Raw genomic sequence first — 27707 nt, forward strand, 5'->3', positions numbered from 1 at the left:
CCCGATTGTCCCCTCCCGGGACCCCCATCCCTAACTGCCGCCCCCGGGACCCCACCCTCTATCCAACCCCCCCTGCTCTGTCCCCCCCTTCCCAGGGCCACCTAACCCCCCCCCCACTTCCTCTCTCCTGACCGCCCCCCCAACCTCTGCCCCACCCAACTGCCCCCTGACCTCCTGCCCCTTATCCAACCCCCCCTTCCCCCTACCATGCAGCTCAGTGCCTGGGAGGTGGGCGACCACAAGCTGCGCTCCCTGCGTGGCGGCATAGCTGCAGGGGAGGGGGGGAGAGCGGGGGAGAGGCCAGGGGCTAGCCTCCCCAGCCAAGAGCTCAGGGGCCGGGCAGGACCGTCCTGCAGGCCGGATGTGGCCCACGGGCTGTAGTTTGCCCACCTCTGCCCTAGCAGGACCCTGCAGCTCCCAGTGTTCCCCACATCTTTGAGAACTAGTCTGTTAGGTAAAGCAAGGCTCTTAAACGTCTGGGGGCCAGCTGGGTCCTCACATGGATTGGCTCAGCACGGGACAGGATGAGACACACAATGCTTTAGCTCTGCTAAATATCAGCACTAACCAGCCATGCCTAAACCGCATCAGCTTCGCAGTGTAGAATGAAGGTCCCTCAATGCTTCCTTCTCGCCACTCTGCCAGTGCCAATGAGACACGTCGAGTCCCCAGAGAATCAGGAGGCAGCTGTGTCTGTAAATTACCAACCGCCCTCCTGCAGGTGAGCAGTAGCGAGAGCACGGTACCATTCTGGATCTACCCGTAACCGCGTGGGGTGGAGATCCCCTATTCCTGGGAATTCAGTTCAGTGCGACCCTGTCATAAATATAAAGGGAAGGGTAAACCCCTTCAAAATCCCTCCTGGCCAGAGGAAAAATCCTCTCACCTGTAAAAGGTTAAGAAGCTAAAGGTAACCTCGCTGGCATCGGACCAAAATGACCAATGAGGAGACAAGATATTTTCAAAAGCTGGGAGGAGGGAGAGAAACAAAGGGTCTCTCTGTCTGTATGCTGCTTTTGCCAGAGACAGAACAGGAACGGAGTCTTAGAACTTTTAGTAAGTAATCTAGCTAGGTATGTGTTAGATTATGATTTCTTGAAATGGCTGAGAAAAGAACTGTGCTGAATAGAATGACTATTCCTGTCTGTGTGTCTTTTTTGTAACTTAAGGTTTTGCCTAGAGGGATTCTCTATGTTTTGAATCTAATTACCCTGTAAGGTATCTACCATCCTGATTTTACAGAGGTGATTCCTTTACTTCTATTAAAAGTCTTCTTGTAAGAGAACTGAATGTTTTTTCATTGTTCTCAGATCCAAGGGTTTGGGTCTGTGGTCACCTATGCAAATTGGTGAGGATTTTTAGCAAACCTTCCCCAGGAAGTGGGGTGCAAGGGTTGGGAGAATTTTGGGGGGAAAGACGTGTCCAAACTACGTTTCCCAGTAAACCCAGTTCAAGTTTGGTGGTGGCAGTGGTTATTCCAAGGGCAAAGGATAAAATTAATTTGTACCTTGGGGAAGTTTTAACCTAAGCCGGTAAAAGTAAGCTTAGGAGGTTCTCATGCACGTCCCCACATCTGTACCCTAGAGTTCAGAGTGGGGGAGGAACCTTGGCAGACCCACACTGCAATGCATCCTACGAGTTAAATGCAGGGAATGGGAGTCATTATTACATGTACTGAAGTAGCACTTACAAGCCTCCACTGAAATCAGGATCCCACAATGATAGGCACTGCACATGCTAACGGGCATGCCCTGCCCTGAAGAGCTTTATTGTCTTCTCCATTTTACAGATGGGAATTGAGGCACACAGAGATGACGTGATAGACCCACGACAGCAGCACTGGGACTAGAACCCAGAGCACCTGGCCCCTAGGCCAGCGCCTTAACCACAAGGCTGTCCTCCCTCTAAGTGGGGTCCCTCTTTCTGTTCCTACCTGTCACCTTGGTATCTAAGGGTACATCTAACATGGCAGCTGGGAGTGAGTCTCCCAGCCAGGTAGACAGATGCGCTCTAGCTTCGCCAGAGCCAGCACACGACAAGTAGCAGCGTGGATGCTTCAGGCTAGCCACCTGAGCTCACCCCCCATAACAACTACGTGGGGGAAAGGAGACACTTTTCATAAAACATTCACTCCGTATCTGACCTCTCAATTCCCATCCTCCAAGGAAACCTGCACAACACCTTCCAAAGACAAGCCTGGGAGCTTAAATATCTAACATCTTGAATAGTGCATGCAGATGTGGTCGCTCCAGCTCAAAAAAGATATATTGGAATTGGAAAAGGTTCAAAAAAGGACAACAAAAATGATAAGGGGCATGGAACTGCTTCCATATGAGGAGAGATTAATAAAACTGGGACTTTTCAGCTTGGAAAATAGACTACTAAGGGGGGATATGATTGAGGTCTATAAAATCATGACTGGTGCAGAGAAAGTAGATAAGGAAGTACTATTTACCCCTTCACATGACACAAGAACCAGGGGTCACCAAATGAAATTAATACACAGCAGGTTTAAAACAAAAGGAAGTATTTCTTCACACAACGCACAGTCAACCTGTGGAAGTCTTTGCCAGAGGATGCTGTGAAGGCCAAGACTAACAGCGGTTAAAAAAAAAAACTGGATAAATTCATGGAGGATAGGTCCATTGATGCCTATTAGCCAGGATAGGCAGGGATGGTGTCCCTAGCCTCTGTTTGCCAGAAGCTGGGAATGGGCAACAGGGAATGGATCACTTGATGATTCCCTGTTCTGTTCATTCCCTCTGGGGCACCTGGCATTGGTCTCTGTCGGAAAACAGGATTCTGGGCTAGATGGACCATTGGTCTGACCCAGTCTGACTGTTCTTATCTTAACTTTGCTAGACACCAAAAATTACAGATTTGATATAGACACTGGATTTATGGCTCATTACAACAATCCATAAGCTGCTAAGCCTCCTTTGGCATGTGACTGCAGAGGAGTTAGCTGCCCACTTCACCTGGAGTGGTCTCTTGCAACATATGTTAACGCCTTATGCTTAACAACCTGTCCCACCTTGTATTTAGCTGTGACAGTCCAAGTGCCTTTCCCAGATCTGAAGAAGAGCTCTGCGTGGCTCGAAAGCTGGTCTCTCTGACCAACCAGACGTTGGTCCTATAAAAGATATCTCCTCCCGCATCTTGTCTCTCTAATATGGGACCTACACAGCTCCACCAACACTACTAACAGTCCTTCCCCGCATCACAGGTGTATGTGAATGTGTGCGTCTGTCTGGCTCTGGCTGAGTCATCATTGTCCTTCAAACCCCCCCCCTCAACTCTCTTTTGCTGTGAGGCTGACAAAAAAACTTGACAGCAGTCAAGCTACTGATGTGCTGAGACCCACACCTGCCGTGCTGGCTGATACAGTCTTTGTTTCCTTGTGCTCCCACTTCAGTCTGTCTCCGTCTGTTGTCTCTTGTTGTACGCTTAGGTCGTAAGCAGTTTGGGGCAGGACCGTCGTTTTGTTCTGTGCTGTACAGCTCCTAGTCCATCCCCGGTGTGACCCTTCTGAAGTCAATGGAGTTGCCCCAGGGCTGAAAGCATTCCAGGACGCCCATGAAATGTGGCCTGTGTCCCAGGGTCACCATGACGGCTATGGCCCTTCAATCCAAAGGAGGCTCCAACCCAGCTGAGCAGAGTGACCCCGAGGTTCAGACACAGAGATACCTCAAATGGAGCTGATGGGGAGGATAGGGTGGCATGTGCCAGTGTTGTGCCTCTACGACCCAACCTGGCCCTGCCAGCCCTATTCCACCCACAGCCAGGAACGGGGGTTCTCCAGGGCTCCTGCCTGCTCCCCACAGGTGCTGGCATGCCTCTCCACCTCCGCCGTGCTGAACCGGAACTCGCAGATGGGGCATGGCACCCAAGCCTCAGGGAGCTCCTCGCGCCGGGGATCTTCCCGTGGTGGGGATGGCCAGGCCGTGTCTGGAAGGGAGCCATCTTCCCCACAGGCAGAGGCGTGAACGGGAAGGAGATCTGTGCTGAAGCAGCCTGCAGCGAGGAGAGATGACAGCAGAGCTAACCCAGGGCCACCTGGACTTCCTGGCTGCCAACGTACTGCATGCACTGGCCACCTGGGTTTTCAGGCTGAGAGCAAGGTTAGAACTTGGAACCCCAGGCCCTTGTCACTCGATCTTCGTCAACTATTCCCTGTGTAGGGCCTACTGCATAACTAGGCAGTTCTGATTCCATCCAGGAGAGGGCAGTAGCATGCAGAGTGCAGTTTATTACTTTACAACAATCAACATGTATATAGCGCTTATCATAAAATTCCAAGGCCAGACGGGACCACTGGGACCACCTGGTCTGACCTCCTGTATAACACAGGCCAGAGAACCGTCCCAAAATAATTCCTAGAGCAGAGCTTTCATTCTGAAGGAGCCTAGGCCACTGTATGCATTCACCTGCCATTGAAATGCAGCCACCTCTGGGGTGGCACATGACAGCTGTTGAACAGCAGCGAAGGCTCCCATAGCCTATTGAAAGTGCTGGGGGAGAATCAGGTTGGTGGAGTGTAGTTGCAGCCTGTCTCCAAGCTCAAACCCTGGTTTTGTGCGTTCGACAACTTCCGCAAACAAACCGTGGGCAGTGAAACCAACCTCACCTCCCTACGCTCCTTTGGGTCTCCTTAAGCAGGTGTGGCTGAAGCCAGCTGAACTGCTGGGCGCTTGGCTGCTCTGAAAATCAAGCCACTGGGGCACCCAAGTATGGGTTTAAGTGGATACCTTTTAGGTAACCAAGTTTGAATCATAGAAACGCAAGGCTAGAAGGGACCTCAGGAGGTCATCTTTCTAGTCCACGTCTCCCTGCAAAGTCATGAATAAAGGAAGCAAGGCTGTGACTAAGACCGGAGAGAGAGGGAGAGTGCAAGGAAATCCCTCATGGCAGTAAAAGGGGATGGGAGTGGAACTCTGGAACTGAGCTATTACTGATGTTTTAAGGATGCTGTGTGAGACTCTGCCTTTGAGACACCCCATGGTGGAGAGATGGGTTACAATCCAGACTGGCTGCCTCTCTAATGGCACATCTACACTGCAAACAAAGGTGTAATTGTAGTATGGGTAGGAACGCCGTACTACCTTTCATCCAGCTAGCCCGCATAATAACAGTAGTGAAGACACGGCAGCATGGGCTAGCAACGAGAGTACGTCCCCAGTTGCTAGCCCGTGCTGCTGGATCTTCACTGCTATTGTTACTCACGTAAACTGGATTAAAGATGGCACGGGTCTGCCTACCCATGCTACGGTCACACCTCCCCTTGCAGTGTAAACAGACCCTAAAGATACACTCTAGTTCAGAGATACTCGCATGGAGGCTCGCTAGCTGCAACTGACTCTTTAATGTGTCCCTTGCGGATCTGTGCAGTACACGATATTAAAACACTGTGTGATTGAGTTATTAACCCATCTAAGTTATTAACCCATCAGGATGCTTTTACTAGGTTATTAACCAATTGTAGTTGTTAAAATAATAATACTTGTTTAGTCATTTTGCTCTGAGAATAATATATAGATATAAAAACTAAATATTTCCCCGTCACGCTGTTTTAAATCTCACTCTATAGTACTGTAGCAAAGGAAAAGCTGAATTCACACTACTGTAGCTCTTTTGGGTAATGTTGGTTGCTAATTTGGCTCCTGAACCACTGCGGTCTGAGTACACTGCTCTAATTCAACACCAAGTTACTGGGCTGGATACCAGACTCATGGGGTGAGGGTCTTTGGACAGTTTCCAGATCAAACTAGACAGATACAATGGTCCGCTCTCACCTTGAAGTCTATGCTCACCTTCTTCTTCAAGTCCAGCTCTGGAGACGGAATCAAGCGAGATGCCAAGCTGAACACCCCACTGATTGCAAACCCACCAGATGGGCAGGGATCACATCACGCCTTTTTTACAACCAGCTGAGTTAAGGGAGGGGCCTGCTACGCTCAACCTGAGAGCCAGCTGCATCTCAGGGGTGGATCACATGAGCCTCACAGATCCAGTGTGTGTGTGACGGACCCAAAGGCCTTTCCGAAGAGAGTGATTTAGGCAGGACGACACATGCTCTAATGCACTTGTTGTAGACCACACTCCAGAACACTGACCCGCACAGATGGGGCATACACCCATCTCCCCGTCTGCCTCTCCACGATCATCCAGCTTGTTGGGCCTTCCTCCCCAGCCCCTGGCTCTTCGTCCCTGGGTGCCAGGCCTGGGCATTGACCTGCAGAGAGAGATTTCAGGAGCACTTGTTTTTCCAGTTTGCAGTGTCCTTTGCCCTCGCACCCCAAAGGTTAAAGTACCGCCCAGGCTCAGAGAAGCTGCCCTGACTGTTGAGACACACCAGAGGTGGTGGCTGGAAGGACCAGGATCCCCTCATTCCGGCTATCCCATCCTACGCACCCACTGGCTGTGATTGAGACCCAGAGGAGAGCCCCAGGAAGGCACTGCGTGGGCTGGGACACTGGCTCAGAAAAGGAGCTGCCAGCTGGGCTCCAAAGGGGAAATCAGGACATTTGAAGGGTTAAGGGGAACACAACAGGGATGATCCGTTACCTCCCTGCGGCACCTTGCGATCTTCGTCTCCTGCTTGGCTTCACCCGGACCCCCCTCAGGGGTGGAGCGTCATGGACATCCTGCATGGGGCCTGGAGAATACCCAGCATCAGCATTGTACCTAGCTCCTGGATAAAGCTTTACAAAGTAGGTTGGGATCACTGTCCCCATTTCACAGATGGGGAAACTGAGGCAGCGGGAGGGGAAATGACTTGCCCATGGTCACCCGCAGCCCAGTGGCAGTTCTGAGACTAGAACCCAGGTCTCCCGAGTCCCAGCCCAGGGCTCTGCCCACCAGGCCACACAGTCAAGCCAAGCTGCCACCAACACATGCAGATGTGCCACTGACAGGCAGTTTGGTGGGACTGGAGACCGGGAGCTTCACATGCTCCAGAATCAACAAGAAGCAGTTTTGAATGGCGATGCTGAGCCATGAATACATGGGGGAAGGACATGATTCACTGGCCAAGATGGACACCAGGTAAGCCCAGCCCATGGAGTCTGCACCAGGGGACCAAGGGCTGATGGCGCTCAGCTACCTTGGGGGAAGCCAGCTCTGCGCTCAAAGGGTCGAGACCCCAAAGAGAGAGGGGAGCTGGCTAGAGTGGGAGGGGGCTGGAACGAGAGCAATGGGAGGAAATGAAACAGAAGCTGCTGACAGCGAGATCGCCTCCTGTGGGACAGTCTCCCAGTGGAAAGCCCATCTGTGAGGGCTGTCACCAGCCCAGAGCTCAGAACGGTTTCACAGCCTTTGGCGCCTGCCTCTAAGGAAGAGATGGGCCAGTTGGGGTCTCTGCCAGAGAGCGTAGGGCCAGTCCTGCCCTGGATGTGGAGGGGGACAACCTGGATGGGACCCAAAAATGCTCATCTACCTCGGTCTCCTCTCATCCGCCCAGCAACGGTGTGACCCTCTGTTGGCTGAGGACTGACAGAGCAGGCCTTACCCAGGGCAGAGGTGGACATTCCCCATCAGCTGCCTGGGCACGTTCCAGCAGCCCGGGATCCGTGGTCTGTAGGCAGCACTTCCAGCCGGGGGGCCCTGTGGGTGCCTTTCGCCAGCTGGGCAGAGGGTGCCATGCCAGGTCGTCCCAGATGCCCATCGCTCTCTGGATCATTACAGGAGCACGTGCCAGAAGAGCAGCTGCTGATCCCACCCGAGGGGGCGGGACGGCTTTGCAGAGGGCCCACCCAGGCTGCAGCATCCCCAGCTCAGCTGGGCAGAGAAGGAGCTTGTGGGATCCCACTCGAGTCCCCACATGGCTGTGACGGGCTCCCACTCACCTGCTGCTGTAGGGCTCACGGCTGGATCTTCACCCTGCTGCCCCCGGCTGCTCGCCTGTCTCTCAGCGGCCAAAGAGGTGGCGCTGGGGCCCAGCTGGAGAGTGCGGCTGCGCGACTGGGCCGCCGACAGCACCATCCTGGCTGTCCGGCTGAGACAGGCTGGGCTGCGTGGGTGAGGGCCGCAGCTGGGCTCCAGCAGCTGCAGTCGGCTCTTCAGTTCCTCCTCCTCCCCCTTGCTCCTGGGCGCAGAGAGCCAGAGACCCAGTGATTCCTGCCGATTGGCCAGGGAACGCCCCTGAACGGGACAGACACTCCCTGCTCCCAACCCTGGAAGGTATCTTCCCCAAGGCCAGTACCAAATCCCTTCCAGCATCAGCTCAGGGAGTGATCGGGACTTTGGTCCAGAGCCCCACTCACCCCACAGCTTGACGTGCGAGTCAGACAGTCTATCCTGCAGTCACCCTGGGCTAGGATACAATGGTAGCAGCAGGGGCTTGTTCATGGGGAGGGGTGGGAGACACCAGCTGGAAGGGGCTGCCATCCATGACGGCTTTGGCCTGGAGGGCATCCTGAGGGGCTTGCTCCCAGCGCCACCTCAGCTCCCGTCCGGCTCAGGCCACAGCACAGGGCTAGATCCAGGCGGAGAACAGCCCCCTGGAGCAGCCCCGAGCGGCAGCCTGGCCATCCAGCCAAGTCGATGGGGGCAACGCACCGAGAGAGGCTGTGCCAGGAGAGGAGAGGGTTTCTGGGAGGGGACACAATCACTAGGACCAGGGGCTCCTCCCAGCCTGAGCCACTGGAATGGGGTTGGCAAGCCCCCAGCTGGGACCCATAGGAGCAGCTTCCATGTGAGTGTCACTGGCACCAAGACAGCCCCAGGAGGGAAGCCGCCCATGCCATTGCCTTTGGCCCAGCCCCACAGCTCCAAGGCACAGCCCCTCCCTCTGAAAGGCGATTGCTCCCCCGAGGGTACTTACGGCTGCACCTCCGGGAAAAAAGTCCTGCAAAAGGCGGGGCTGGCAAGCCAGGGGCTGGCTGCGGGCTCGTGACCCATCTGGGGGAGAGGGAAACACAGCTCAGAGCCCTGCTTTCATGGGAGATATCCCCCAGCACCTCCAGAGCCAGCGTGCGCAGAGAACTAGTAGCAGTAGAGAGGGAAGAGACCCTCAAGTCCCATCCAGCCCACCCCATGGCCAGTGCACTAGAGCACATAACACAGGAACAATCCTGCACTGGTCCCCGTCGGGCAGCTAGAGGAGCTGACAGGTCTCCTCCCCCTCTGAACCTGGCACACTCAAGTGCATAGGCCATGCAGCACCCAGGGTAGGCTGAGCAGGCCACTGGCCTATCCCCACTGTAGCCAGGGGGCGAGAGCACCAGCCACAGCAGCAACCAGAGACCTCCTCCTTCCAGCCCAGACCCCCCCACCCCTCATGTGCAAGGAGCAGGGGGATTGTTTGCAGGCACGGACCTGGGGCGAGGGCGGAGCCGGAGCCACCTGGCTGTGATTGGGGTCCAACGGGGTACGGATGTGGATGAAGGAGAGGCCAAACTGGGCCTGCTTGTTGAAGGGCTGGCTGCAGGTGATCCTCACGCGATCCCACTTCTCGCCCAGCGCCGCCGCCAGGAAATCCCCTGCGGACAGAACAGGAGCAGATCGGCTGCTTCACTCCTGGAGCGAGATGCTGCCACCTTCTAAGGGCCTTGCAGTCAACACAGGAACATGGCCCTGCCACCTCATATCCAATCATGGGGCCCCAGCTCCACAGATCCAACCACTGGGACTGTCCCAACTGGCACTCCACCACCTCACTGCACCAGCTCTAACCGCTGGGACCACCACTCCCCACAGTGCCAGATCCAACCACAGGGACCCTAGCTTACCACCACATCTAATCCATCCTGGAAACTCCCTGAGACAACACCCCCCCTCCCGCCCCCCCGCATGACAAACCAAATCAACGCATCAGGACCATCCAGGCTACTTCCCCAGTAGCTCCAGCCAATGGCCCACCTAATCCTGTCTCAGTGGCCAATACTTGTTGATTCAGAGGAAGAAAAAAAGAACGCCCCAGGGCAATTGTACACGCACAGGAACAGGGGTGACTAGTTCAGGTACCCAGATCCTATCATGCGGGGCCCGTATGAATACCTGGAGAGAGGGCAGCCCTGGAGATGGGATGAACTCCCATCATGAAATGTGATTACTTGCCATAACAGGGCATAGAAAGGCAGGCACGATGCACCACCACCCATGAGCCCTAATCAATGATACCCAGCCAGTGACCCACAGCCACTCATGTGAGCTGGGCCCTCTTTACCCTCTTTAAACATCCGGACCCCGGAGCGGTTCCTGTCCAGCTTTGAGTCAGCCGGCGTCATCAGTGTAGTGCTGGGCACCAGGGTAACATAGGGCTGGTCCAGCGGCCAGGAGGAGCGCCCCACGTCCACCTGGAGAAAAGCACAGCCGCAGTTCCCTGCGCGTGGAGGGGCAAAGGTCAGGCCCGGAGCAGCTGAACCTCCCTCAGCTCTGAGCTGCAGTGAAACTGATCAGCCAGACCTGGGCACTGATACTGGAACCCCAAAGAGCTGTCAATGGGAAGGGAGTGGGGCTGTTCGGTCTCCGTGGCCTGTTCACTCTCTGCTGGGAGCACCCACAAGAGGCCCATCAGGCGCCAGCAGCAATGGCGGCTTTGCGGAGGGATGTTGTTCTAATCTGCACCCCAGGGACCAGTATCCCAGCACATGACGGAGACTGACCACAATTCACCCACTGGCACGAGATATGGGGTGAACATTTTGCTAACAGGGAGAGTCTCTCTCCTTGTGGCTGGCTAGTTAGAAAGGGGACTAGCAGTCAAGCAACTGCCCTGCCCTGCCCCTGTCTCACCTGGGTAAGTCACCTCCCCTCACTGTGCCTCAGTTTCTCCATCAGTAAAACAAGGACCACTGTGACAAGAGACAAGTGCACCATGTTACCACTGCAGTATGGGGAAGTAGCTAGAAACCTCTGGACTCCTCGGAAGGGATAGCTCAGTGGTTTGAGCATTGGCCTGCTAAACCCAGGGTTGTGAGTTCAGTCCTTGAGGGGGCCATTTAGGGATCTGGGGCAAAATTAGGGATTGGTCCTGCTTTGAGCAGGGGGTTGGACTAGATGACCTCCTGAGGTCCCTTCCAACCCTGATATTCTATGAATTAACAAGGAAGACAAGCCCTTCAAGCGTAGAGACAAGCATGGTGGCATTGCAGGAGACCCCAGAGAGATTTGCAGGTTAGAATGCCCACAAGGGGTTGGGGTCTCTGTTTCTCCCTCTCTCATACCTATGTCTATGTAGCCGATAGGACTAGCCCGTTCCAGCTGCAGCTCCACTTTCAGCTGCCTGCTCCAATCCTGGGGGCAGCTCAGCCACGGGTGAATGCCATCATCACGCAGCAGATTCTCCACTGGATACCTGGGGTCCTGCATCAGACCAGTGGGGAGGGGAGAGAGCAGAAGCAGGGTGCTTAGTAGAGGGATTGGGATAGAAGGGGGGCGGGGGAAAGAGTCAGCAAGAGTTACTGTTCTCTAGTAATGATCTCAAAGCAGATTACAGATTTTACAAACAGATCAGACCTTACCTACTGGTGAAGTGCAGCCATTTCTGGGGTGAAATGTGGTAGATGTTTATCAGCACACAGAAACATTATACAACAGTTTACGGCAGGAAGAATACTGTATCCAATTCACAACACTTTCCAGGTCAGATCCTCAGCTGGTGTAAAGTGGGGAAGTCTGGATCTATGTCAGTTTATACCAACAGAGGATCAGACCCCCAATTTCTATAAGGCATTTCACTCAAGGATCTCACAGTCCTAGGGCATGCAGAGTTCTGCAGCAAAATGTAGCACCCTCTCACGTCCAATTAAAGACCTGCAGTTGAAGATGAAAAGCATTATTATTACCTGAGAGGTGAAGGACACCACATGGTTGATTTTAACTGGAGCCATTTCTGATTCTTCAGAACACCCCCAGCTGCCTGCTCGAAGCTTCCTCTGGGTTTCCCAGAAACACACTCTCACTCCATCTGGTCTGTCAGCGTCTGGCAGAAACACAGACAGAATCTGATTCTTTACAGAGTTTGGAGCCATTTCCACTTGGTCTCGCTTTGGACAGTGTTAGGGGGCTTATTCCTTCACCCACTTACTTCCCTGGTCCTTCTCGCATGAACAGAGAGCAACAATACCCGAAGTCCAAAGGTGCAAACAATTCGATGTTTATTGGGGTGAACTTCCAGCAAGCATGATTCCAGTTTCCTTCCTTAGTATCCTCCTTCCCAGCTTTGACACCACAGAGCCTTACACCTGTGTCCCTGTTCCCATTCCTGCCCTTAGCCAAACATTATTCCAACTTCCTTACTCCCATTCCCTGTTCCCATTTCCCCCTTTAGCAAAACATGATTCCAATTTTCTTACCCCCATTCCCTGTTCCCATCTCCCTCACCCGCATGCCCACCCCCACCCCCTCCCACCCACACCCACTCCCACTCCCTTCCTCATTGACTACAGATTATATAGTAAAACTTGAGTTCTGCTTAGCTATACCTTAACCAATCATTTTCCTGAAATTTAACAAACCCATCCTAACATATTGTAACATGATTACTTAACCAATTATATCCCACCACCTTAATTAGTTTACACTCAGCAAAATTAATTATACAGCAGACAGGAACAATCACAGAACCAGACAGAGATTATACAGACAAACAATAGCAAAGTGGGAACTATAATGACAAAACAATACAGAAGTGAGGATTTCACATCCCAGCTATTGATAAGTGAGTTCTTGCCAGACAGGATGCTATCAAACTAAGTTTCCTTTTACATTTTCTAGGCACTTCCCTTTCTCTGGAGTTGATAGGAATACAATCCTGCCCTGATAATGCCTAACAGCCCAATAGCACCTTAGAATCATAGAATATCAGGGTTGGAAGGGACCTCAGGAGGTCATCTAGTCCAACCCCCTGCTCAAAGCAGGACCAATTCCCAGTTAAATCATCCCAGCCAGGGCTTTGTCAAGCCTGACCTTAAAAACTTCTAAGGAAGGAGATTCCACCACCTCCCTAGGCAACGCATTCCAGTGTTTCACCACCCTCCTAGTGAAAAAGTTTTTCCTAATATCCAACCTAAACCTCCCCCACTGCAACTTGAGACCATTACTCCTTGTCCTGTCCTCATCTACCACTAAAATAGTCTAGAACCATCCTCTCTGGAACCACCTCTCAGATAGTTGAAAGCAGCTATCAAATCCCCCCTCATTCTTCTCTTCTGCAGACTAAACAATCCCAGTTCCCTCAGCCTCTCCTCATAAGTCATGTGTTCCAGACCCCTAATCATTTTTGTTGCCCTAAAAAATTATTTCAATGTGACTTATTTCAATGTGACTAGTTTGGAATGTGAGGATGTGACTGTTCGCTTCCCAGCTTATGGCTGCCTCTGCTGCTTAGCCAAAGGCCTTAGCCTAAGCACAGGGCCACAAACTGTCACAGTAAGAGAAGGCCCTTACACCGGCAGACAGTGATTTTGATTCTTTCTTTTGTACCTCTATAACTAGCCAAGTGATAAGAATACACCTAAATTCTTAGAGTATAGGTCTTTACAGACAGGCCTGAATATCTATATCCTAACAGGCAGGTTTGCCAAGTGCTGTATTTTCGCAGCCAGCAATAAAAGCGGATTTGAATTTCACTGAACATTTATGATCCTCCCTCTGCTTTCACTGAAGGAGCTGGATATTGCATATTACACCCTGTGCTATCCAGACCAAGCCTCAACAACGCACAGTCAGATGCCTGTTTGAATCCCCTGCGCCCTCCTTTGCGCCCTCCTTTCTACCAGATCAGAGGCCTTGTGTATATGGGAAAGATGCCCCAGTTTAACTTAAGGTGTGAATTTCATGATGACTGTATTAATCAATTCAGTACAAACCTCCATATGGACAATTTAACTTAAACTGATTTCCAAGCAGCTTAAACTAAACCAAAAACAAAGCCACTCAAATTGAAATCAGTTTAAATTCCCATCTTAGGTGAAATTGGTCCAACTAAACCATCTGATAAACTCCATGGAATATTACTGTGATGGCAGATGGGAGGACTGGGACCAAAGCATGTAACATTTTCATGTATGTATACTTTTAATTAAAAGTATACCTGACTGCCCCTCAATTTATCTCCAGCTAGATGGCTAGTAGGTTCCATGGAAGACTTAGGTCTGAAGGAGGACAGGAATTTTGTTGTCTTGTATTGATCTGCAAAGCACCAGGTACACCTTTGATGCTGTAGAAATAATATGTAATTTTACATCTTTCCTTAGGCTTCACTCACTTCCTCCGTACCCTTTTGTTTCCCCCAAATCCAGTCTCTCTACGGGTTCATTTCAGGTTACCCCAAGCTGATCACACAGCAAATTCTGTGAATAATTTGGGGAGGAAATTGATCTTTCTTTGAACTGCTGATTTTTTAGAACATTTGACTGTTAGAGCACTTTGAGCTATGCTTTAAACATTTGTTTTGCTAAATAAAATTAATCATCATGTTTTCATGCAGCCTCATTACACAAAGTCCCCATGTAAGGATACTGCACTGGCCTGGAGTTGTTTCAGGATATTTTAATAACCTAAAAGCTAGCAGGACTGGCCTGTGAAAATCAGAATAAGTATTCACTTTAAGTGGTGTCTAAACAAAGCAACAAGTGAAACTTCAACAAGGAAAAAAACGACATCTAGACTCTTCCACTAATGTTTACATGAGAAATTAATCCATCCACAGATTTAAGCATCAGTTAAAAAGCTATTGAAAATAGTTAAAGAAGCCAATTTTAATCTATTTCCCAGAGCAAATGCTACTGCTATGGGTTGTGGGAACCAATTCAATGTAATATTAACAAAAAAAAATCTCAACTGTTACTTCTTCAGGAAAAAAAAAAAAGTCAGGTATAAAATTACAGCATCTCTTTTCCATGGTAACCTGGAACGGACACAAACCCTCCTTTGCTTTCACATACAAGCCTTATCCCCAAAAGCCCTCCCGCATAGATGATCCCCAACCCCACGTCCCCGGATGCCCTCCAACTCTCACGAGATAAATAAGCAACCCGGCTTTCAAAACAAGCCCCAAAACAGCGCAATCCCTTTTCAAGACAAGCCCAAAACAAGCCCAATCCATTTCCGCTCGGTGACGCTTAACACCCACAAGCCAGCCCAAAACAAGGCAATCCCACTTTGGTTAAACAAGCCACACACTTCAAAATGGGATGTTTTTATAAAAATACCATAATTTATTTTCAGCATTAAAATGCACACAACAAAAAGGTACCTTGTAACCATTCTGCCAGATAGAGACTGCGGCAAACAGGGACAGGTTAAATATGCCGAGGGGGTTTCTTCAACAACACTTGACGGAAACTATATATGTATAAAATAAAACATTCTGAGTGCATTTGAAGGATTTACAGAGAAAACCTCACAACCCTCTAAGAGATTGGCAATGAGATTGCTCTTGCTTTTCTGCAACCTCCGCCACACCACCCCTCCGCATCACTGTATCCCTATCTCTCCAGGCTGCTTGCTTTTGCTGCCTGGACTTGAATCCTGGATTCTTCATGATATGCAGATGACAATGCCTGGTTTTTTTGTTAGCTGGGGTATGTAGGAAACACCACAGTGGCAGGGCAGAGGAACATGGCGGCGGCCACACAGCTTACTGATGAGGAGCTGTTCTTGGAGCTCAAAAGCTTCAGCTTCTCACCGGGGCCGGTCACCGAGAGCACCCACCCAGTCTACCTGAAGAAACTGCAGGAGGACAAGCGGGCCGGAGCCCGTGGAGGTGTCAACAAGACCCAGAACAGTAACAACAACAACACGGGCTGGCCCTCGGCAGCACTGCTCCTCTGGCCAGTCCGACAGGCAGCCCTCAGCGGCACCGCCCCTCTGGCCAGCCTGACAGATGCTTCCTGGAGAGTCCTGAGAACACACTGTGGCGTGCACTGTATTCCCGCGACGTATCTATCTCCAGGGGAGCGGCTTAACAACTCTTTATACCGTCTTGAACAGCTTTGCATCTCCTAGAACAATAGTGAACATTGCGCCGAAATTAACAGCGCACAGTGGCAAGTGGCTGGCTGCAAATTGACTTCCAGGAATTTAGTGTCCGATACAGGGGTGCTCTTTGGAAACAATATTCTAGCTAAAGACCCCAAAAGAAAGAGAGGAGGGTGTCCAGCATCTTGAAGGCATTACCACCAGATTCCAGCTGGAAGAGTTTGTTGATTCCGGAGAATTCCTGCAGAATTGGTGTTAGAAACTGTAAACACAGTTTATTCACAGGGTCGCAGTACATGTTGTACAGAACTTCTGCTTCATAGCAACACAGCTTAGCTTTGCTCAGTTGGAAGTGTAGCTTCAACGCATACCTCTGATCCAGTATGCACACAAAACAGTCGTACATGAAGAGCCATCTCGTCACTGACAGCTGAACAAGCTTCAGTGGTGTGTTACCAAGATTCATCACCTGGAATAGCTGTGCATATGCACACTGTCTCTGGGGGCTGCGAGAGAACCAGCTGTAGGAATGGGAGACTAAAAACTCGAGACTGCGTGGCAGCATTTCTATGGCACACAGCTGGATGGAGTGACATATGCATTTGATGAGACTGAGCCTGTCATTCTTCTTGAGCAGATGCGTGTACATGGAATTTTTATGTCCGACCATGACGCTACAGCCGTCGGTCTCGATCCCAATCCCAATACACCTGCTGAAATCCAGACCAACACTGACAAGAAACTGAAGCAGTGCTGTGGCAATAGCTTCAGCTATTTTGCCTTCCAAACTGACTAGTCCCAAAAATATGGAGACAATCTTGCCTAAGGAGGGACTGAAGTACCGCACTACAGTGCAAAGCTGCTTTGCTGCAACAATGTCTGTGCTCTTATCTATCATCCGTGAATCCTGGGACTCACCAATGTCTTTGATGAGGTTGTAGAACATGCAGGGAGCCATAACTTGGTTGATTAATGCCCTGCATTTTGTGCGATGGAGGTGGGTATCTTTTTCAAAAGCTGACCCAGCAAGCATACTGAGGTGATCCACAGAACTGACCACTGGTGGAGGCAATGTAGCAGGCCAGTTTTAGCTCCGCTTGGTGCATCGTCGAGACTGAAGGTCTTGAGACAGTGAAATCAATATTTGTCAGGTGCATCACAGAAAATGGTTTTGTATTTGATTTATGTTTCTCAGTTGGAAATGAATGTTGCACAAGGTCTGCATGATGTGCACGAATTAAGGCTTTGCAATATCTGCAAAAAGCTTGTGCGTTATCGCCAGTTGGGGGCTTCAGCCAGACTTTAAATTCTATTCCTTTTTCCCCATTCCTTTCTGTATTTCTTTCCATACTTAGCCCATTTTCTTGTGTTTGGCTGCTGCTGATCCACACTGCGCTCTTTCCTCTAGCATTGGATGAGCCTCAAAATTGCGGACAAGACAGGCTATCCTGGAACATGATAGGAATTGATGTGTCAAGTGGGTGGACCAGGCCAAGAATGTCCACGATTTTGGCCCCCACCAACACCTAAAAACCGTCCACATTACAAGGACTCTGTGAGGACCTCAGGGGGGAGGAGGACTTGTTGCATACAGCAGCATCTGCCCCCCCGCTCCCCACAGGGGGATCTGGGGGAGGCCTCTGTGTGTGAACTATTTCCCTGCGTGCTACAGCACCCCACGGTTCAGTATAGAATATAGAGTAGTATAAACAAGTCATTTAATTCATTGTATGTATGAAATAACTGTACTTTATACTGACTTCACTAGTGCTTTTTATGTACCCCCTGTTGTAAAACTAGGCAAATTTGTACATGAGCTGATGTACCCCCTGGAAGACCTCAGCGTAACCCCAGGCGTACCCCTTGTTGAACACCACTGCTGCAAACGGTCACTTACCTTATGATGTTACTATTAAGTGTTGTAATTAAAAATGGCAGATGGACCGCAGGGGCCCACCACAGCCCCCAAAGTTGCTCTACGCCTGCACCATCCTGAGCATGGAGCAGGCAACAGCACTGTGCTCCCACACACAGCACGAGGTCTGTGCCATGGCCACCCCGCATTCCCCCCCCCACACACACACACAGACTCTCAGCTGTGCCCCTTCTTCCCCCCCGCGACAAGCCCCTGAGACAGCTGTGCCTGCTCTAGCCCCCAGTGACCGAGCAACAAGCATCATTCCCCAATCCCCCCACCGACTGTCCTCCTTGCCCCGAGCTGGTGCTGCAGTACCCCCGCAACAGCTGTGTGCCTGCCACCCCACAGTCCCCTCCCCCACCCAAACCCCCACAGCCCGTGTCCCCCACCCCTCACAGACCATAAAAGGCCTTCCCCCCCCACCAGTGCACTGTGCGCCACCATCAGAAATGCACCAACACCACCAAGAAAGAAAGACCACCACAGCTGAAGCTTTTTATGAAAAGTGCGCACACGCACACCCATCCACAGCTCCACCGGCGAACCGCTGGCGCAGCCATAATACCACCGGCCACTCAAAAGCCCCCCGCCCCATGGTGCGCCACACCTCCAGAAACGCCCCAAGAGTCACTGACCAACAATAGTGGCACGGTGCCATTCCAATCCCACCCCCAGAGCCCCCAGGCCCACCCTGGCCCCGTCAATCCCCGATCCCTGCCCACACCAGAGTTTGACACCCAACGACCCCCGCCCAGCCATTCCCCTGCCCCTCACACACACACCCCGACAGCCTTTCCCCAGCTGGTGCAGGAAGTGCAACACCACCAAGATACACCAACAGAAAGACCAATCACAGCTGAGCTTTTAATCATAAGTTCAGCCGAGCCACGGGCACTTACTGAGGGGTGCGCTCAGCGGGACTCGTCCTCTTTTCTTCTTCAAGCCTAGCAGCGGTGCGGTGAACCGCGGCGGAGCCAGCCAGGCCAGCGAGAGTGAAGTGCCCGTCGCTGGTTATGGTGGTGATGTAAACCAGCACTGATGGTGAAAAAATAAATGAAAACCAAAACCAAACCCCACAAGCAACCAGTGCAGAACCAGCAGCCAATCACAGACAGCTGCAGCTCCAGCCTGGCCCTGCCAGCTTGCTGCTATCAGTGGCCCCCCAGACCAACAACCCTCCCATACCAGTGTGTGTGGGGCGGGGGTAGGATTGGCACATTGCAGGGCCAGGGCCAGGCAGCCAGAGACAGCAGCAAACACACACCCAACCCCCCACCCCCACCCCCCTCACCCAGCAACCCCTCCAACAACCCTCCCAACCCAACTCCCCACAACCCAGCCCAACTACCCCAACTACTCTCAACCAACAGCCCCCCACCCCACAACCCCCCCAACCCCCCACCCCACCACAATCCCCCACAACCCTCCCAACCCAACTCCCCACAACCCAGCCCAACTACCCTCAACCAACAGCCCCCCCACCCCACAACCCCCCCAACCTCCCACCCCACCATAATCCCCCACAACCCTCCCAACCCAACTCCCCACAACCCAGCCCAACTACCCCAACTACTCTCACCCAAAACCCCCCCACCCCACAGCCCCCCCAACCCCTTCACCCCACCACAACCCCTCACCACCCCCACAACCCAACTCCCCACAACCCAGCCCAACTACCCCAACTACTCTCAACCAACAGCCCCCCACCCCACAGCCCCCCAACCCTCCACCCCACAACCCCCTCACCCCACCAACCCAACTCCCCACAACCCAGCCCAACTACTCTCACCCAACAGCCCCCCCACCCCACAGCCCCATAACCCTCCACCCCACAACCCCCTCATCCCACCAACCCAACTCCCCACAACCCAGCCCAACTACCCCAACTACTCTCACCCAACAGCCCCCCACCCCACAGCCCCCCCAACCCCTCACCCCACCACAACCCCTCACCACCCCCACAACCCAACTCCCCACAACCCAGCCCAACTACCCTCAACCAACAGCCCCCCCACCCCACAGCCCCACAACCCTCCACCCCACAACCCCCTCACCCCACCAACCCAACTCCCCACAACCCAGCCCAACTACCCCAACTACTCTCACCCAACAGCCCCCCCACCCCACAGCCCCATAACCCCCTCATCCCACCAACCCAACTCCCCACAACCCAGCCCAACTACCCCAACTATTCTCACCCAACAGCCCCCCCCAACTCAACTCAACCCAACCCCCCAAGCACCCCCCCGCCCCGAGCCAGGGACACACACACACACCAAGGGCCGGCAGCGGCCCGCAAACACACCATCACTCCCACCCAACCCCCAGGCCTGTACCCACCAAGTCCCCGCCCCGCTTTGCCCAATAACAGCCGCAGCTCCTCAGGCAGGAGGGTAGGACTGAGGAAGCCGCTATCTCCCGCCAAAACCCACCTGACCTTTGACCCCCCCCCCCGCTGGGAGCCGCGCTCAGGCCCCGCCAGGGCTATTTGTAAATATTTTATTTATTTCTCTCTCGCCCCACGATGATTCTGCTAATTATAGTTATGCTCCCATAATTATTATGCTTTTTCCCTCTCTCGGGGCGGGGGGGGGGGGGGACCGCGGGATGGGTTAAAGGTCAGGCGGCGCACGGGGCATGCCGGGATTTGTAGTCTTTCCGGAGCGCCTCGTCACGTCCAGGGCGCACACTGCGAGGCGGGACAAGAGTAGGGAGAGTCTCCCAAGTGTAGCACCCCAGAAAAAAATGTAAATTGAAGTTAGTGGACAGAACGCTTTATCTTTACAGCGCGACATCAGAGAATCACTGTGTTCTCTGATTCGGGAGGCGTCCTGGCAATGTACCATTTTTTAAAGGATTTTGCGTTTCTTTCTGGTGGTTGTAAATGTCGGATGACCCCCTCACTCTGTGACAGCTCTCCGGCCTTCCGAAAGCCGTCCCGCCCCTCCATTCTCTGATTGGCTAGAGGCGGATCGTTTTGCTCGCTGATTGGCGGACGTTAGGCCGGCGTGGCCGGTGATTGGCGGGCCGGGGGGAAGTAGCTGGCCGGCTAGTGGGCAGGCAGGGTAAGATGGCGGCCGTGCTGGAGGTGGAGATCGGCGGCCCCGTCGAGCGGGACGTGGAGGAGGTGAGGGCGGCCTGAGGCGGCGGCGCGCGCAGCTTGGGGAGGCTCCTCGTGCTGCGGCCGGGGGCACCCCCGGCTGCTGGGGGGCGGAGGGGTCTGAGGTGTGTGGGGCGCTGAGGACGGGGCACCCCAGGGCTGTGAGGGGCGAGCAGCGGGTGGGGGGGGGAGTTGGGGCGATGGGAGGGGCTGTGGAGTGGGGTGGAACTGAGGGGATATGGTGGGGAGGGGGCTGTGGGGGGGAACTGAGGGGGGGTGATGGGGGGAGGGGGCTGTGGGGGGGTGATGGGGGAGGGGGCTGTGGGGGGGGACAGGGTGGGACGTGGGTCTGGGTTTCTCGGGGGGCGCATCGCAGGGCTCTGTGCCAGGCATGGGGGTGGAGGGAGCTAAGGGCTCTGTGAGGGAGGAGCCAGGCAGTCAAAGTGTGACTGACCCCTTGAATGCCAGGCTGTAGGGGTTGGGGGTACTGGGGGAAGCAGGTGAGCAGCTCAGACCAGGGTCTCTGGGACCTGGGGAGGGAGGTTCGGGGGTCTCAGTGGGGGAGCAACTAGGATATGGCTTTCAAATGGTTTCAAGGCCTCAGCATGTACTGGCAGGTGCTGTTAGAGTAGCAGTGCTTTGCTGTCCCAAGACTCAGACCGTTAAAACCTGGCTCGGTGAAGAGAGGCATTAGAAATGATGGCTTGATCTGTGTAACATCATGTACAGTAAAAAGAAAAGGAGGACATGTGGCACCTTAGAGACTAACCAGTTTATTTGAGCATAAGCTGTGGGGGGCTACAGCTCACTTCTTCGGACACATTCACTGAATGCATCCGATGAAGTGAGCTGAGGGTCACGAAAGCTTATGCTCAAATAAATTTGTTGGTCTCTAAGGTGCCACAAGTACTCTCTTTCTTTCTGTGAATACAGACTAACACGGCTGCTACTCTGAAACCTGTCATCATGTACAGTGTTTTTATCAGTTACATGATTCACTGTTTCTGAGGTCTGTTACCAAAATAGCTTGGCTGATCATGCACATCTGTGTGGGACTCATGTATGTGACAGTAACTGGTGTACTTGGAAAGTATGGGTAGATTTACAGAGCTGGCAATATTAATTGCTGGCAACAATTTTCTGTACTCTCATACAGTACTTTGAAGGTACAGGCACTATGCTGCACAGGTCTACACAATCAGGTAGTCATTATTCCCATGTTGTAGATAGAGAAATTGAGCACAGCAAGGTTAGAGGATTGGCACCAGATTGTACAGTGCTAACATTAGAACTTGGGGATTCCCATCTTCTAGATCCCTGCTTTGTAAATCATGGGAGCTGGCTGACAGGTGAAGAAGCTATGTTAAGATCAAACTCTTTGATGTGCGTTAGCTGGAGATGAGAAAGCAGGTATGCTTTCTCTTCCTTCTAGAAGAGAGAATATAGCCTCAGGAGTACCCATCATTGCATCCACAATCATAATACAGTGCTATCAAAGGGTCAGCTGCTCAGACATTATCTTCCTATCTAGGCTTTTTTCAGCCAACCTCTTACTCTTCCTACCCTATTGCCTTTTTTCAGCTTGTGAGGCAGATCAAAGCCTTTCGTCCTGCTTGGCATCTCACATTACTGCGAGCTTTAGCACTCAATACAACTACTTCTTGCCTTAAAACATAGTATATTTACATGATAACTACATATCGGCACGATGAGTATAGCTAACTGTGCTACAGGCCCTGCATGAGCAGGGTCACAGAGGATCATGGTAACAGTTATTCGTGCTTGCATGGGGTCAATCCCCTGCCTTGGACCAATTTTTTCTTTAGCATTGAAGAATTTTTGTAGCGTGTAGGGTGTGATATTGGGAGGTGTCATAGTACTTCCTTGGTTTCCAATTGAATTGTGACCAGAGTGGGACTAAAGGTTTTCTGCACCGGTAATAGCAGCAGCAGCAAAATTTGTGCATCCTGTAGCCAATGTTCCCCCTGATTTTTTTACTTCTGTGTGTGGAATGAATTTTGTTATGTACACCAGTATGGAGGTGATGTGTGGCGGGGTGGGTCCAAGGGGTTTGGAGTGGGACGGGGGTTCAAGGCTTGAGCAGAAGTTTGGTGTGTGGGGGGGGGTGCAGGCTCTGGGGTGGGGCCGGGGATGAGGGGTTTGGGATGCAGAAGGGGGCTCAGGGCTAGGGCAGGGGGTTGGGATGCATGGGGGTGAGCACCCTGGGGTGGGGCTGGGGATGAGGGGTTTGGGATGCAGGCTACCCCGCGACTACAGCAGGGAGAGGGGACTCCCCCCAGCCCTCTTTCACCACAGCAGCCCAGGGCTCGGAGAGAGTGCCTCTCCCTGGCTGCAGCAGCTCCAGAGCTGGGGAAGAGGTGACTCTCCCTGCTGCGCACTTGCGCAGCCATTGATAGCCTGCTGCGCAGCTTAGCAGGGACTTAGCCTGTAGTCGTGATGCTCCTTGAAGCCGAGAAGAGAGGCAGCCATGCTCTCAGATGCAATATGTAGAAATGGCTTGATAAGGAGTATGAATGATGTAGCATGGCCGAGAGATGTCTCAGACTGGTAGATCTAATTAAAATGATCAGTTAGGCCTAAATGATCCATGTTTACTGCTCTGTCTCTGTTGTCATTTGTCATAATTCCATGTATCCATTTGTGTATTAATAAGCCTTGTGCCTTTCACTCAGTGATAGCTTTTTTTCAGTCAGGCTCTCACTCATTTGAGAGTTATCAGTGTGCTAGGTGCTGTAAAAACATGTGAAATGACAAATTCCCTCAAAGTTCTCATTGGACAGACAACGTTGCAGGCACCTAATAAGCTAGTGTTTATTATCAAGGACAGTATATCTTGAAGGGAGCATCGCTGGAAGACCTGAGGGTACAACATGTCTAAGGGAAGGATTTGAAATGGAGAGGCCTTAGGAGTGGGATGTTTTCACAAGGGTGTGGCAGTCCCATGGCAGAAGACTTGAGAGAGGATAGTTAGGAGAGGTGTAGGAAAAGAGAGTAAATGCGGGGGAGGGAGAGGGAGTAGAGATGTTGGTAGAGGACGCAGCTATGCAGTGCCTTGAAGGCAAGATGAGGGATTTGAATGACTCCTTGTATGCATCAGGTTTGGCCTCTTAAAGCTAGTTATTCCAGCATGAGAAGCATCTGAACTATATTTCTAAGGCTTTCTTTTTACATCTGGATAACTTCAGCAATGGGCTCTTCATGCAAAATAAACTTCTGGGCTGAGTATTTGAGTTACAAGCAACTGTGCCATCTCAACCTTATCTAATAAGGCAAGAATAAGACCCACTGTACTCTGTGTATGCTGGAATCATCTCTTAAGGATTGTGCAGGTCAAATGCACCCGCTTCTACTCCCTTTGCTCATGGCATCCGGTTGATCACTATATATGGAGCTCTGAAATCATAAGCTCCACAACTTTGACCTGGATAGAAGCAAAATCATCCCCTTGCTAGAGCAGTTCTACCACTGAAGGCAAATTAATCAGAGTAAGCTAGCCTCTGACATTCCCACAAGCTGTTTAATTGTTTTTTTTACCAGCAGCAGAGTGGAACTCAGGAGATATGAGACTTTTCCTGCATGTGAAAACATGAAAGAAAATCAATTGCAGATTGACCCTTATAACTGAAAACCCTGTTCATCCTTCTGACTCTAAGACATTTGGGTAGCAATGCCTTAGAAATGTACTGAGAGGGCCAAACAGATCAGCACAAATAGGCATCAGCTTCTGGAAAGGAATATATGAACAATGTGTATGTGAATAACCACTGTCCCTTATGCAAGCAAGAATTTGTCTCATTGGCTGCCCTTGTCTTGCAAATACTTTGTCTAACTGGGGATGGTTTTGTAGTGTAAGCATCAGGTTTGAAATTCCTCAATTCCCTCTGAGTTCAAACCCCAGCCAAGTCAGCTCAGTCCATTGTCTTTCCAAGGCATACACAATGAATTGATAAAAGGAGTACTTGTGGCACCTTAGAGGCTAACCAATTTATTTGAGCATAAGCTTTCGTGAGCTACAGCTCACTTCATCGGATATGAAGTGAGCTGTAGCTCACGAAAGCTTATGCTCAAATAAATTGGTTAGCCTCTAAGGTGCCACAAGTACTCTTTTTTGCAAATACAGACTAACACGGCTGTTACTCTGAAACAATGAATTGATAGCTTTCCATGTGTGGATTTTTCACAGGCTACCTCAAATGTCACAAAGGTCCTGTAACACTTTTCATAAAAGCCCAGCGTCCTTGACCAAAATATCCCGTTCCTTCATTCCTGTTGTGCAGCATGCCATGTGCCTAGTTGCCACCTTCTAACCCAGAAGTGGCAGCATTTTAATGGTAGTGTATGTATAGAGATCTTGTGAGATGCTTTGGGATGTATAGTGTGTCATTGCTGTATCAGTGGATCAGTGTTGGCTATGTGCCTCATTCTGCATTGAAAAATGTGGCATTAACATTGACTTCTTATACTCCACACTTTTCTAAGCACTTTCATTCAAGATCTCAGAGTACTTTACAGATACCTACTCAGCCTCTCAACATCCTGAGAGACAGGGAACTTCTTTTCCCCACTTTACAAATAAGGGGCAAGGTGAAGAACAGATTAAGGGACTTCCCAAAGTCACACAAGTGCCAGAAGAGCCCTGCAAGGCAATAGGATTGCTGGATGCTCAGCACTTCTAAAAATCAGGCCCAAAGATATTAAGGTTTCACTTTAGGTACCCAAAAATGGACCTGTCTGAAAACATTTGCTGACGTCTGTGGAAGAACTAGGAATATGTGATTGGAATCTAGGCAGCCTGAATCCTGTTCCCTTGCTTTAACTATTCAACATCATTCTCTTCAGGCACTCAACAAATCTGTCATTTCTGGTACATGTAATACTGCAGGAATATTTTGCTTTTGGAATAGAAGGATCTATAGTTGGATATGTAAACAAGTGGCCACTTGGCCATTCTCAAGATTGGTTTTATTAGATTTTTTTAAGCCTAATAGTATAAAGAGATTCTGATCAACATGTTTCAGGACGACTTCTTATATTTTCTCTAGCTGTCTGGACAGTACTATTATTGGATTATAGGAAACAGATGTCTTGGTCTTTTTTGCAGTACCAATACTTGGAGCCTCTGCTGGTTTTGCTCTGAGGTTAGAGGTTCCTTTATATCTTAAAATCTTCATTGTTATAAAGTTGAACTGTTCCATAAGCTGTGACAGGGTAACTTTAAGGAATAGTAATAAAACCATATAACTACTGAACAGAGGAGTTGAGTGAAAATTATCCCCATTAATTAAGACAGCGATCAAGCGTGGTTTCTAGCTCTAAGGGAAGACTTTGTATTAAGCAAATACCTCAGGGATATTTGAAAACTCTTCTCCAGTCACCACCATATTTGCTGCATATACTATCAGTCCACTGCATAAAATGTAGATGTAAAGGATGAATTGCTTGTCCCAAGGATTTGGCTGTGATTTCCCTAAGAGAAATGTGTAGGATGAATCCTGCGAATATAGTCTTTTTAAGAAGTACTTTTTAAAATCTGACTTAATTGTGGTGCTATAGATTCAGATGTCAGATGCCGAAGCCCAGGGCTCAGGTTATGGACCCCCCTGCCTGGGGCTGAAGCCCTTGGTCTTGGGCTTTGGCACCCTTAGGTCGACAGAGCTGGACTGGGCTCAGGCTTCAGTCTCCCCTCCTGGGGTCATGTAGTAATTTTTGTTGTCAGAAGGTGGTGCGGTGTAATGAAGTTTGAGAATCCCTGCTTAGATGATGCAGGACCTAAAAGGCTGGTGGGTGGGCTATACTTACTCTTCCACGGGTGGAGCTGCAGCAGTTGGAGACCCCCTGAGAATGGCAGTCCTAAGCTCTTTGCTGTAGGAACTCTCTCTCTCTCTGTTCTGTTTGTAGAACATCTAGCACAATGGGGTACTAGTCTATGACAGGGGCTGCTAGGTGCTACAGTAATACCAATAATAGAATGGAGACCTGGCCATGGTCTTCCGACCTAGACAGGATCTGAATTTTTCTTTTTTAACATAAAAGGGGCGGGGGGGGGGGGGAAACCCGGCAAATGAGATTTTTGTTTTTCTTCAGTTCTTCTCTAAACATCCTATAGAAGCAAAAAAGGCCATAATCACCTTTAAAACTTGCTGTGAGCACCTTTGAGTGAATCATCTTGCTACCCAAGATCTGTCTGCACTGTAGAAAATCCTTATTATACACTCTAATTCCTTTTCCCTTTACTAAGTCTCAAACAAGTTTAACAGGCTTTTGCTGGCTAGGCAAAGCATCATATATTAAGGTGAGGCTGATCATCTTTCTGAATCAGACAACATTTTTTTTTCCTAGCATGGGTTAAACTTGTTAAATTACAAGGATAGCTGCGTACAGAGAAGAGTTCACCATTTTCATGCAATCTCTTTATTGCCTTCTTATAGCTCAGAGCTCTTCAATTTAGTGATGCTCATTGTGTGTTCCGAACAAAAACCTTGAACAAAGTACTTCCCACTCACCAATAGCTAGCTGAACATAGTTTATTCAAATTGGTTTGGATTTGTTGAATACTTAGGAGAGAAATCCTCTTGTTTAAGGATTCAGTGTCTCCACCCCTTCAGTTTAATTCTTAGAAACCATGTTTGAGTCATCTAAGAAATCCTCCAGGAAAACAGAGAGAGCATGATTGGATAATCCTAGTACCTCTGAAGGGGAAAGGGAACTTTTGTTTAAGGGGTCTGTCAAGGTTCCTTCCCCACT

At 50.8% G+C, this 27707-nt stretch overlaps 2 protein-coding genes across 8 annotated transcripts in view; one reads left to right on the plus strand and one right to left on the minus strand.

The window, feature by feature from the left end:
- Nucleotides 1-1733: 1733 nt before the first annotated feature.
- XNDC1N (XRCC1 N-terminal domain containing 1, N-terminal like) lies at nt 1734-20400 on the minus strand. 7 transcript variants are annotated; one of them, XM_077827949.1, is made up of 12 exons: nt 20183-20400; nt 18742-18877; nt 14036-14161; nt 11787-11923; nt 11166-11304; nt 10166-10321; nt 9316-9479; nt 8822-8898; nt 7845-8083; nt 6565-6655; nt 6114-6232; nt 1734-4014 (listed from the first exon to the last, which is right to left on the minus strand). In XM_077827949.1, exons 4-12 carry the CDS (start codon nt 11829-11831, stop codon nt 3767-3769), a joined length of 1278 nt encoding a protein of 425 aa, XP_077684075.1. In that variant the 5' UTR covers nt 11832-11923; nt 14036-14161; nt 18742-18877; nt 20183-20400; the 3' UTR covers nt 1734-3766. The 7 variants fall into 7 exon arrangements, with proteins under 7 accessions (XP_077684075.1, XP_077683897.1, XP_077684158.1 ...); XM_077827771.1 differs by lacking the exon at nt 14036-14161 and adding an exon at nt 15200-15288; XM_077828032.1 differs by lacking the exon at nt 14036-14161 and adding an exon at nt 15200-15288 and having other exon boundaries at nt 20275-20293.
- Nucleotides 20401-20901: 501 nt separating this feature from the next.
- Nucleotides 20902-27707, plus strand: part of RNF121 (ring finger protein 121) — a 38617-nt gene continuing 31811 nt past the window's right edge. The window contains exon 1 of the mRNA XM_077828660.1: nt 20902-20969. Within this exon, the coding sequence (XP_077684786.1) occupies nt 20913-20969 (57 nt within the window). The 5' untranslated portion in view covers nt 20902-20912. The remainder of the gene's footprint in view (nt 20970-27707) is intronic.

The sequence above is a fragment of the Eretmochelys imbricata genome, chromosome 1 (genome assembly GCF_965152235.1).
Source record: "Eretmochelys imbricata isolate rEreImb1 chromosome 1, rEreImb1.hap1, whole genome shotgun sequence".
Lineage (NCBI taxonomy): Eukaryota > Metazoa > Chordata > Testudines > Cheloniidae > Eretmochelys > Eretmochelys imbricata.

Coding starts and splice junctions, on each gene's coding strand:
- XNDC1N (XM_077827865.1), bottom strand. CDS start 11,831: ATGGCTCCAGTTAAAATCAACCATGTGGTGTCCTTCACCTCTCAG. Junction 11,305..11,786: donor TGGTGTCCTTCACCTCTCAG/GTAATAATAATG, acceptor GGTCTGATGCAG/GACCCCAGGTATCCAGTGGA. Junction 6,233..6,564: donor TCGCAAGGTGCCGCAGGGAG/GTAACGGATCAT, acceptor CTCTCTCTGCAG/GTCAATGCCCAGGCCTGGCA.